General features: G+C 35.7%; 1 protein-coding gene across 1 annotated transcript; it reads left to right on the plus strand.

Annotated features, from left to right (window-relative positions):
* The first annotated feature begins 858 nt into the window (after window positions 1-858).
* LOC124855601 lies at window positions 859-12221 on the plus strand. Its single transcript, XM_047345572.1, has 19 exons — window positions 859-1015; window positions 1111-1227; window positions 1310-1411; window positions 1523-1562; window positions 2072-2186; window positions 2470-2620; window positions 2708-2839; window positions 2935-3039; window positions 3128-3176; window positions 6914-7014; window positions 7117-7205; window positions 7302-7458; window positions 7547-7678; window positions 7746-7856; window positions 7935-7983; window positions 11378-11478; window positions 11565-11689; window positions 11773-12038; window positions 12127-12221. Exons 1-19 carry the CDS (start codon window positions 860-862, stop codon window positions 12219-12221), a joined length of 2193 nt encoding a protein of 730 aa, XP_047201528.1. The 5' UTR covers window position 859.
* Window positions 12222-12527: the final 306 nt, after the last annotated feature.

Below are 12527 nucleotides of genomic sequence, written 5' to 3' on the forward strand. Positions count from 1 at the left end.
TAATATCTGCTTCCTGGATGTAGCTAATTTTCCATCTAGACCTTTAAATGATAAGGGCTCTTTTTTCCAGATTGTTGTAGCAGTAAAGATTTCTCCTGCACCAAAATAGACTGGCTTGACAGCAGCCCTTACAGTCTGACTGTGAATGAAGGGATTCTACTCAAACATGACATTGTGGTGTTACTAAAGCCAATGAACAATTTTTCATGCACGTTATCAGAGCTCCGCAACTCAACAGGTAATAATGATGGCTCTACCACCAAAATGAAGTAGTGCGAGTTTGCCCCCTACTGGTTAAAAAGTTACATGTTCCTTATTGCCTCACACACCGAATACCATCTCATAATCTATTTTGTTTGCATGTTTTATTCTTCTTCAGAGTTTATACTTTACCTTGACAACTGCTTAAAGCCAGGTAACTACAACCTCCTGCTAATCTCTAACTATAAACAATTATAGCTCTTAACATGGTTTCTTGTTTTCTTCTGTTTTCAGGTGGCAGAAACATTAGAATGAGCCTGGATTACCCATGTCCAAATCAGCCTGATAATGCAAAGACTTGTCAAGGTATTCTACTTTTAATTTCAAATTATATCTTAGTAAACATTTTCTTAACACAATGTGTTCACTAGTGTGTGCGTGTTTGTGCTTGTGATTTAATTCGCAGGTGCTGTTAAGTACATGTTTGAGTTTGGATCTAAAATAACATCTTGTGTAAAAATTGTCACTTGTGAACCATCCAACAAAACAATGACTCTACAGGAAGCAGTGTAAATACTTGTTATTAATGGTAATATTGCAAGGATGAAGGTCACTAAGAGCTGCCCTAATCAATTTTGTTTTTTATTACAGCGATATCATGAATAATTTTAGCTTCTACCAGGACCAGATGGGAACTTTTACAACAGCATTGATAAAAATAGGTGATGTCACCGGAGCGATCGTTAAACTGCCACAACAGAATCAACACCAGACTGCGTTAAACTTTGGCTTCGCATCCAGTGGGGAGGTCAAAGTACCCAGCTTCACATGACTTGAGAACAGAAAGAGAATAACAAGAATTTATATGTAGATGTAGTTCTTGTTAATACCGATCTCTCTTTGTCCAAGATTCTGCAGGAAACCAATGTCGAGATGGACATTGTTCTGAAAATTGCAGTTCCAGGAAAAGCAGAAAAAACAAATGACACATACATTGGAGTTCTGCTTTTTCCAGGGATGCCCAAAGTAAGGACAGAGTTGATGTGATGTTAGTTTTGGTAAAGATCAATATAATAATTAAAAATAAACTATATTTCTCTTGCAACAGTTTAGGTCAAAACGTCATTTTTGGAACAATAAAGTACTGGGGATTGAAATGGGAGCAAATGTCTCACAAACCATAGACATTCACTACAGCAATGTGGAAATGGTAAAGATATGTTTAGGACTTTCCTAATAAATGTTATTTAGACAGAACGTGTACTTAAATTTTAAATTTTCATATTCTTTTTTTCTTTCGGTTTCTTATTATCTATTCCAGAGTAATGCTAGTGCTTCCTGTATGTCATGGGACGGCAAAGGTAAGAAACACTGATTAAAACTGTTAGAAATTTTTTTTTTAATCCAGGTTCAAGAAAAACATTGTAACATTGTGGAAAATCCAGTCCTGTCACATCTTTGAAGCATGCCACTTTTGATACAGCTAAGCTGAATGGCCAATGTGTATTGGGATAATGAGTGATGAATTCCCTCATTAAAGTTCAGCTGCATGGGGACTATGGCTGCACTCGAAGGGATAAACCTACTAGCGATAGCTTAAAGGGCAAAGTCTAAATGAAATAAAACTAATTGCTATTTAAAAAAGAATATGAAAATATGAAAATGTTCAACTGCAGTAAGGCAGCCACCTGCTACTTTAAAATGGATACAAGTTGGTCTTCAGAACAACTTTTAAACACTGATTGGCCACATGTGTGTAGTCATATCACAGAAATAAATGTGCTAAATGATTTTTGATATCAATATTTCTCGCTAATCTGATTCTGTGTCATGTTTTATTGTCTTGTGTTGTGTTACTACTGTCCACTAGTCGATAATGAAACCTGGACGCCAGATCGTTGCCAAACAAATCACACAAATGGCAAAATCACCTGCCGATGCTCGCATCATGCATTTTTTGCAGTTGTCATTGTGAGCCGATTTCTGTTATTTCTAATTAATAAGGCTTCTGTTGACATTTTGTGCAAGAGAACTAAATATATTCTTTTGTTTGAAACCAAAGACTTCATTTGAACCAGAGCTGACCTTTATCAACACCTTATTCCACCCTTTGTTTCCAACGGAATTAGTGTAAATATCTTATTTAATAACAACAATAACATAAAAATCACTCAACATCTCTGAATGAAAGCTATGCTTTGTTGATGTTATATACATGTATGTCATAAAGTTTGAATGTAATTATATGTAATTATATTTCTATTGCAGAACTATCATGAGCAACCTGAGTCACTATATTAATATTATGAACGATGCCAGCACAGCAGCCATCACAATAGGCAATGTCACTGGAGTGATTGCAAAACTACAAACAAATTCTAACATGAATTTTGGCTTTGAATCAAGTGGAAATGCAAAAGTATGTACCGTAGCTTAAGTTAACAAAAAAAAAAAAAAGAAAAAATTATGTTACCTGAGCTTGTTTGACAATTTCTATTTATAATAGGTGCTCGGTGATAATCACAATAAGGTGTACGACTTTGGCAGAGAAATTCACCTTCCAAAAGAAGCCATTGACATGGCACAAAAAAACAATGAAAGTTACGTCAGAGTTCTGCTTTTTCCAGGATTGAATTGGGTAATATTAAATTTATGCTGATTATGATGGGGGTTTTCGTTTTGTTTTTGATTTTAGATATTGTAAAAATCACAACCGTATTTTACTCTTAACAGAATCACTCAAACATTTTCAAAAATGAAGTGCTGGGAATTGAAATGGGAACAAACATTGTCAATCTGTCCAACACCATTGACATTCAGTACAAGGATGCAACAATGGTAAAGAGATGGTAACAAGTTTCATAATATTGTTTAGTTAGGCAGAATATGTAACACGTATTTTTATTTTTGTTTTATCCTGATACAGAATCAATTAAAAGCCACATGCATGTCATGGAATGGTCAAACTATGAAAGGTAAGCTTGTTAAGGTTAATGGTCAGGTTTTAAAATGTTATTGCAATATTTTTGCTGAGTTGACCCCAGGTTTTACAGATATTTTTCATTAAATATATTTAAGCAGCAAACTGTATTGTTTTGCATAAAATCAATCCAAGTCAGTCTTAAAACCTTTCAAACATCAGTGAGAAGGAATTATTTTACTTCTTACTAAACTATATTTATCATTAATTTAAGGAAGAAACATAATTATGTTTTATTTTTTACACCTAAAATGTATTTATCACACAAACATAAAGTGATTAACTAGCAGTGTTCATTTTGACAATCCATTTTAATTTATATTTAGTCATTGTATTTTCACTAAAATATAATTTAATTTTAGTCAGGATTTAGTCATCTGTATTAGTCATCTAAATTTTAGCACATTTTACTCAAGAAAGTATATCTGAAATAAGTTGCTGATGAATGGGTTTTTCAGAGCTATTTTCTTTACACTAAAGTGAAATATTTATCCTAGGATAGAATGGAATTCAAGTTGTCTTTTGCATTACACAGAAACACAAATGTACTTTTGTTATTTAAACACCCTTAGAATTTCTAAAACAATGTACACTGCTCAAAAAAATAAATGGAAAACTTAAACAACACAATATAACTCCAAGTAAATCAAACTTCTGTGAAATCAAACTGTTCACTTAGGAAGCAACACTGATTGACAATCAATTTCACATGCTGTTGTTCAAATGGAAAATACAACAGGGGAAAATCTTTGGCGATTAGCAAGACACACTCAATAAAGGAGTGGTTCTGCAGGTGGGGACCACAGACCACTTCTCAGTACCTATGCTTTCTGGCTGATGTTTTGGTCACTTTTGAATGTTGGTGGTGCTTTCACACTCGTGGTAGCATGAGATGGACTCTACAACCCACACAAGTGGCTCAGGTAGTGCAGCTCATCCAGGATGGCACATCAATGCGAGCTGTGGCACGAAGGTTTGTTGTGTCTGTCAGCGTAGTGTCCAGAGCCTGGAGGCGCTACCAGGAGACAGGCCAGTACACCAGGAGATGTGGAGGAGGCCGTAGGAGGGCAACAACCCAGCAGCAGGACCGCTACCTCCGCATTTGTGCAAGGAGAAACAGGAGGAGCTCTGCCAGAGCCCTGCAAAATGACCTCCAGCAGGCCACAAATGTGCATGTGTCTGCACAAACGGTTAGAAACCGACTCCATGAGGATGGTATGAGGGCCCGACGTCCACAAATGGGTGTTGTGCTCACAGCCCAACACCATGCAGGACGCTTGGTATTTGCCAGAGAACACCAGGATTGGCAAATTCGCCACTGGTGCTCTGTGGTCTTCACAGATGAAAGCAAGTTCACACTGAGCACATGTGACAAAGTCTGGAGACACCGTGGAGAGCGATCTGCTGTCTGCAACATCCTTCAGCATGACCGGTTTGGCAGTGGGTCAGTAATGGTGTGGAGTGGCATTTCTTTGGAGGGCAGCATGGCCCTAGGGTTAGATCTTTCAGATCTAGGATGTGTTATTTGAGTGTTCCCTTTATTTTTTTGAGCAGTGTATATCTACCCTTTTAATCACAATTCTCATCATGTCGCATGAGTATTTATTTAACTGTCCTGTGTAAAAAAAAAAAAAACATTGATAAAAACTATCCTGAAAGTTTATGTTTTATTGCTATTCACGCTAAAGTCTAATCACACACAAAACAAATAGTTTCTGGTAAATCAATTGAGCTGATTTAAGCTTTAACTTTTGTCTGAACTATACTTTTATTACAGGATTTTGAGGAAAGAGTTTCACAGCCTGGAATTCTACGTTCAACCACCTAATGAAAAATAGTGAAGGATTGAAAATTTTATAATCCCCATTGATTTGTCATCTTCTGACCCCCGAATCTCAGCAGTAGAAAAAAAAGAGGGTGCCTACCTTGTGGGTCAGTCAGGCTATTTATTTTCTAGGAACCGACTTGCCTTTCAAGGGTTCCAAAAAATCTCTACTTCAGTTTGTTGAAGGTCCTGGTAGCGTCTAACTTTGGATTTAGAATCAGTTAATGAGAAGGAAAATAAATGTTGCATAATTTTCACCCCAAAAACAGATGAACATTGAACGTATTAAAGTGTACAATGTACAAAAACATTTATTGCAACGAAATCCTGAGAGGGTGATCAGTTAAGATAGAGAGCAACCGTGATCTCTTCCGTGAAGTCATAATGAAAGTATTTTTTGTTTAAAAAATAAAAACAACAAAGCAAAAAAAACTATGTATCAATTTCTCCACCTCCCCTTTATGTCAAGCAGGTGTTGAACCGACAGAAAATGTTTTCTTTTTCTTTATTATATAGGTTTCATTTATATCTCATAAATGCAATGCTTGCAGTGCTTCAGTGGTATTGTTTAGGTTTGATGACACTATTATGCTGAAAAATAATATATTTATAATTTCTTTTCTTCAAAGTCAAAGCTTTTTACTCCAATGTAAAAAAAGACAGACAGACAGATGGTGAGCAGTGCAGTCTGCTAACCTTGCACTGGAATTTTATTTCCGATGGTTCTAATAAAAGTAGGGTGAATTCAACCATTTAATATTCCCTGTACTTCCCTTATTCAGACTGACTGATTTGCCCTGATTATTATGTGTGGATATGCATCCAAGCTGGCAGATAGCAGCACCGTAATAATGTCTTACAAAACAAATTTGATTTTAAAATGTATTTTTATGCAGTTGTATAAATAATTTGAGTTGCTATTTAGTAATCTGATTGTACTCATATACTTTTGTAAGATCATGTTTGCAATGTCTCAGTTGGCTACATAGAAATATTTTTTATTTTGTATAGAAATATGTTCGACTTGGAACATTCATGCCTTTACTTGGGATTGACTCATTTCTTGGGTGCATCTCAGCAGTAGATATGAAGAGTTGGATTGACTCTAATTGCTCTTAATGCCCACATCTGATGTATACTTGTATACTATAGCTCACAGAGAGTGCTGGGGACAAAGTGTACTGGTTAAGAAAGAAAACAGTAAGAAAAATGTGGCATAAACTAATTTGTCATCCCAATTTTAATCAATTGGATAGCAATTACATATTTTCCTAATTTTGTGCAGCCCTATTTTATGAAGAAAAGACAAAAGCAACAGTTCCCTTCAAAGCTCAAAGCTTAACAGCTGCTGTGTGTCTGGGAATGTTTCGGGTGGTTACACGTAGGCTCTCTAGCTCGTCGTACCTGTCATTGATAATAAATGCTTTTCCTTGAACTTTAAACATACCTACATAAACTGTAGGTTCATGTTAATTGTGCGGCAGCAGCTGCAGCCTGGCTGCCACGGCAGGAGACCAGCTGTAGGTACCCAGTAAAGGCAAGCAGATGAAAGAAACTGTGTCATTGTTATCTTTTTTATTGTAAGACTATTGTACAGGTAAGTGTAGTAGAACAGCACAGTTGTTTGTAAATGTATGTGTTCTGTTAGCTGACATGTTTAAACTTTTGATTTTTATTCAACAAGAAGCACCAACCTGTGCTATGCGGGTGGTCACAATTAATTTAACGAGCAAACTTTCTATTCAAATTTTAGGCTCATTTTGCCTCCCAGCAGCAAAATCCACAACCTTTTGTCACTAGCTGGACAGCATTGTGTGGAAATAAAGGCCCTTCACAAACATGTACCACTTATTAATGTGATTAAGTTCAGTTTCATCTTTTGGCTTTGTGTTTCTGCTGCCGTGCAGGATCTTCTCCAGAGTGGACCACAAGCGGCTGCAAAACAATTCAAACTGGGTATAAAGTCCAGTGTAAATGCTCTCATCTCACCTTTTTTAGTATTTTCACAGTAAGATAAATTACATAACACACTTTTACACTTCAATGCTATAGTATGCTACTGACATTTCCCATTCTGAGCTAAAAACATCCTTTTTTTGTTTATAACCAGTCAAGTTTGTTATCAAATGATCAAAATAAACCAGAGAAAACCCTAATTTTCCCAGCCCCAGACCATCCTCTGAACTTGGAGCAAGCAGCGTAAATATATTATTTTATATTATATTATTATTTATGGTAAACCAACTTGCATTGTCAGAAAATGTTATAGTTTACTGAAAATAACTTTTATTGCAGAAATGTAATGAAGAATCTGAGTTCCATACTGGACCTGATGGGCAATGCCAGCACAGCAGCCATCAAACTTGGGAACATTACTGGGGTCATTTCTAGACTGCCACAACAAAATCAGACAAACATGGACTTTGGCTTTCATTCAAGTGGGGATCTAATGGTAGATGTCTTTCGTGACAGAACAATAACAGCATATTAAAAAAAGATACATCACATGAGTTTTTCTAATTATTCTCTGCTTGTGATAGATTCTCAATAAAAATTCTGATGTGGGGACATGCATCAAACAAGCGGTTCACTTTCCTAAAGAAGCCAGTGAATTGGCTGTAAAAAGAAATGGCTCTTTTGCTGGGGTTTTGCTTTTTCCAGAAATTGAGAAGGTAAAACCATCACATTATTTTTGTAAAACTTAGGACTGATTAATAGCAGTTTCTTTGCTCTCAACAGCTTAACAAAACTAGTTTCTTTTTCAACAACGAAATGCTGGGGATTGAAATGGGAGCAAATATTTCCAACCTCTCAGAAACCATCAATATCCACTTCAGTAATGTGAATACGGTAAAAAAGAGTACTTTCATATTTGCATTCAGTTGCCGTCTGTATTCTGATATTTTTTCCTTCTCCATTTCATTACAGACTGAATTTAATGCCACTTGTATATCATGGGATGGCAAGAGTAAAGAAGGTAGGTGTTTTTTTTTTGATAATACTGTACAATTTTTGAAAGACTCTAGTATAGAAATACAGGCTTCAGAATGTCACTACAAGATATGAGCTGATTTTACTCATCAGGGTGATTAGGAATTTATTTCTCAATAAATCCATGCCTTCTCTTCAAAATAATGCATTCTTTTACCAGATCTTTTAAATGAAAGATAAAGCTGGGTCCTGTATCTTTAAGACAAATGTAGCCTGCTTTGATGGATCAGCTCCTATAATTTATCAGTGAAACACTTACTTTCAAAGTCTTCCTTCGAATGAAAAGCTAGTACATGCCATCTAGAGTACTTTCTTTTAGGCATGAATGAGCATCTATTGCATGTGTGGAGAGGAGAATGAGAATGTGAGATTTTCAAATGGTTTGAAGAACATTACTTTTTACAGTGGCTTTTCTTGTTAGCACAACTTTCTTTCACCTGCGTTTCTCTGGTTTGTTTTGGCAGCACCACGCACTTAGCTGGGTGTGATGGCCTGAAGAACTTATAGATCTGAAGGTTTCAGGAGCCTTTTCCATCAATATGGTATTAAAATAGCGGTTGGAGTGGATATTTCGGTTGAAGAATGTGGTTTGGCTGTAAGGGAGCTTGTTGGATGTGAAAGTGTGAAGGAAGCTTCCAGGATGAATAATGCGGTTGTTATTTTTTCTGGATTCTATTGACAATGTGAATAGTGTAGTTGAGAAGGTAATTCTTCTGAGAAACACGCACACTTTGTGAACCCCACAAAAAGTATCATCCTGTCTAATCCTTTCATCAGTGATGTATTGCCGAAAGAATCATCATGTCATGGACAGATCATGTCAGCTTTGAAAATGCTCCATTGGGATGCAAATCAGCAAAGTTCAAGCATGTTGTTTCATGTAGAAGACAAGTGGATATAATTCTAAAAAATTAACATGAGGAGCTGAACGTGGTAATGAAATTTAAAGGTGACAGATGTGATTACACTATATGCAACAACAGAAAGGATGTAATCTTTTGGATGCAGTCAGGGCATTTAGTTTGTAATTGCCCTAAAAAAGTTCAAAAAGAGAATGAACTCGTACAGGTTTTTAAAAACGTAAGGGAAGACAAACCAGTAATTTATTTGCAGTAAGGGGTTTTGACAGATGGTGCTGGGGAAGACATTTCAGTGGAAATTGCAGGGAAAATAGGCTTTAACAGTTACTGCATGGGAGCAAAGGGAGCCAAATGTTTTAGAGTATAAACTAAACAACCCTAAAAACTACGAGGTTTTCTCTACTTCTGCTGAAGTGTGTGAGGAAGTAAACCAAATGACTACACAAAGAGTGCAAGAGAAAATGGTTTTTGATTAACTAATGATTAGAAGTGATAGGTGTTTTCAAAGTACCAAACACTAAGAGAAAATCACTGAATATAAAGGAGTAAAACCTAAAAAGATACAGGTAAAGTAAAAGGGTGGAAGAGAAAATGAGTAAAACGCTTTATCTGATTCTGATAGTGATAGAGACCTCTGACTGCTCTATTCCTGATGGTCAGAGAACTAATAGCTACAATTCTGAACAGTTCAGAAGTTCAAAAAGAAAAATTGATGTTGTTGTTGTGAATGATTATTTCACTGATATAGATGTATTTGCTGATTCAGCTAATCACTTAATAAGACAAAGGACTGCTGATGGCTTAAGTGACACTGAACTGTATAGACTTTGAAAACTGATGAAGAAAATTAGAGCTTTTGATTAAATGATGCTTCAGAAAGTAAAAAAAAAAAAAACAGTTGACAAGATGTTGTGTTTTCTTTCTATTATGAAACCTTTTTGTGGGGCTACGAGTAGCTTTAAAATCTCATCTTTAAATCTCAATGGAGCAAGAGATATGAAAACGTTAGCAGTATTCATGGGCTCACCATAAAGAGAATTATGTTTCTTTAGCATGATTAGCTTTAGTAATCAGTTTTTCTGTATCCCTCGCAGATCAATAATATACAACTGATTTGAAACTATTTGAATATCTGTAATTTGACATTGAGGGTGTTTTGAAGGTCAATGGCGGTTTAAGTGCTCCTTTTAATGTAAGGAAAGGTATTCGACAAGGTTGTGCAATGTCAGTTACACTGTATTCTTTAAACATTAATGTTTGTTATGTTACATTAGAAAAAGGTCACCTAAAGTACAACTGAATGGAATTACTTTACATTTCAGTTTTCTGCATCTGCGGATGATATTGCTGTGGCTGTTAAAGGGGAGTCAGATGTGCTTATTTTAACAGAGATTATTGCATTTTTTCGTAGAATTTCCTCATCCAAAAAAAATTGGACTAAGAGTAAAGCTTTGTTAATAGGTACATGGACAAAAAGGACCCAAATTCCTGATAAATTAAAGTGGGTAAAAATGGTTTTAAAGGAAGTTGGAGGTTATGAAAAAACTGGGAAGTACATTTTGAGCTGATGGAGGGTAGGCTAAAGACATTACATTGGCTTTTACCACAAATGTCTTACAGGGGTTGCATTGTTTAGCTATTCAGAACCTCCTTCTAACTTGTTAATCAAATTACAGACTCTTTTTAAACTTTTTTGTTTGGGGTAGACTGCATTGGAAACTTCAAAGTGTTATGTTGTTGCCAAAGCAAGAAGGAGGACACGGCTTGATTCATTTCGAAAGTACAAAAACAGCTTTCAGGTGACAGTTTAGTTGTTTTTGTTTTGTATCAGGTACAAAATGTTTTGTGGAGGCAAGTTGCAGAGAAAAAGGACAATAATACACCCTGGAGAAATTATTTTAAAGTTGGGTCTGATGTAAAACTTGTATAGGGGAATGCTTAATTAGCATCAGTGACAAATTTTAAATGGAATTTTTGCAGTTATTACATTTGTGTCTATTTTTAATCCTGCAGTTTCAGATAAATGTCATTTTCATTCAGTGAAAGACTATTTTCCATTGTTTTTTACAATGTTTTAGAATAATGTGTTTGTTTACTGTATTTATTTTTTGTTTTTCATATGGTAAAAGAAATAAGAAAAAGGACAATTACTATTTTTTTCCTTAGTCAGGCAAAGATGGCAATTATTTCAGTAGAAATGATCAAATTAATAACGAAAAAAATATTGATTGTGTACTGCTTTTCAAGAGTGTGTTTAGAGCAAGAATGATGTTGGAATAAAAGTATTATTTAAAAATGGATGAACTGGATGTTTTTCAAAACCTCTGGAAGTATGAAGATATTCTGTTCACTCTTAATAATTTAGAACTTTTATTTATGAATGTATTGATTTGAGATAAATGTTTATGTATGGATCATTATTACATGAATAATTGAGTTTTTAAGAATGACACCAAATCACCTACTAAAGTAAAAACATCCAGTCTCATCTTCTTGCCTTGTGTTACAACTGTCCACCAGGTAGCAAGGAAAAATGGATCACAGATGGCTGCCTAACAAACGAGGCCAATGGCAGCATCACTTGCCATTGCTCTCACCTTACCTTTTTTGCCATTCTCATGGTAAGAAACCTTTATGCAGGTTTTGCAACTTCTGAATGTTCCAAATTTTTCAGTTTTATCAAATAAATTTTTCTGTTTGAAACCAGTCATCCAATGAAAATGGGAAGATCAGCTCCTCTGACTTGAAAACCCTGACACAAATCACAAAAGCCGGCTGCGGCATGTCGATGTTCTTCCTGGGTGTGGCTCTCTTTATGCATTTTCTCATAAGGTAAAAATATTAAAAGCTCTTCTTTTGATTTTAATGATGCTTCTCCGCAGCATTTTCCTAACACAAACAAATTTTCCTTACAGGAAAAATAAAGCCAGCCAAGCTGTAAAGATCCTGATGAATCTGTTTATTGCCCTGTTCGTCCTGAACTTTTGCTTCCTGATAAATGAGTCAATTGCTGACCTGAAGGTCATGGCAGCATGTGTGGCGATGGCAGCGGTTCTGCACTATAGCATGCTGGCCACATTCACATGGTTCTTCATGCAGGCTTTGCACCTTTACTTCAATCTGTATAAAATCCCCACAGACATGAAACATTATATGTGGAAGATTTGCATCACAGGATGGGGTAAGAGATTAGAGCCTAAAGTACTGATTGGTTAGTTGAGTGTGCATTATAAAACTGAAATAACATGTTTTTTTTTCCATCTGTTCAGTTATTCCATCTGTGGTGGTGGTTGGACTTCTTGCTTCAAACAAATATAACTACATTGAAGTTTCTGATGATAACGGGACCTCAGTAGCTATGTAAGGAAATATTAATTATATTTTGGATTTTAAATTTGATTGTCATGCTCTAAAATAATTACATTTCTTTCATGACTTTCAGGTGCTGGATCCCTGATCCTATAATCCACACAGGAGTTAACATTGGTTACTATAGCATTGTGTTCATCTTCACTTTAACCATATTCATAGTAACCGCAGTGCAGATCACACACGTTGCTTCCAAACAAACAAAAACCCAGGAAAACAGTTCAACCAAAAAAAGTGTTTTCTCTCTTCTGGGTCTTTTCTGCCTTTTGGGCATCACCTGGGGGTTTGCTTTTCTTAGCCA

The sequence above is a fragment of the Girardinichthys multiradiatus genome, chromosome 19 (genome assembly GCF_021462225.1).
Source record: "Girardinichthys multiradiatus isolate DD_20200921_A chromosome 19, DD_fGirMul_XY1, whole genome shotgun sequence".
NCBI lineage: Eukaryota > Metazoa > Chordata > Actinopteri > Cyprinodontiformes > Goodeidae > Girardinichthys > Girardinichthys multiradiatus.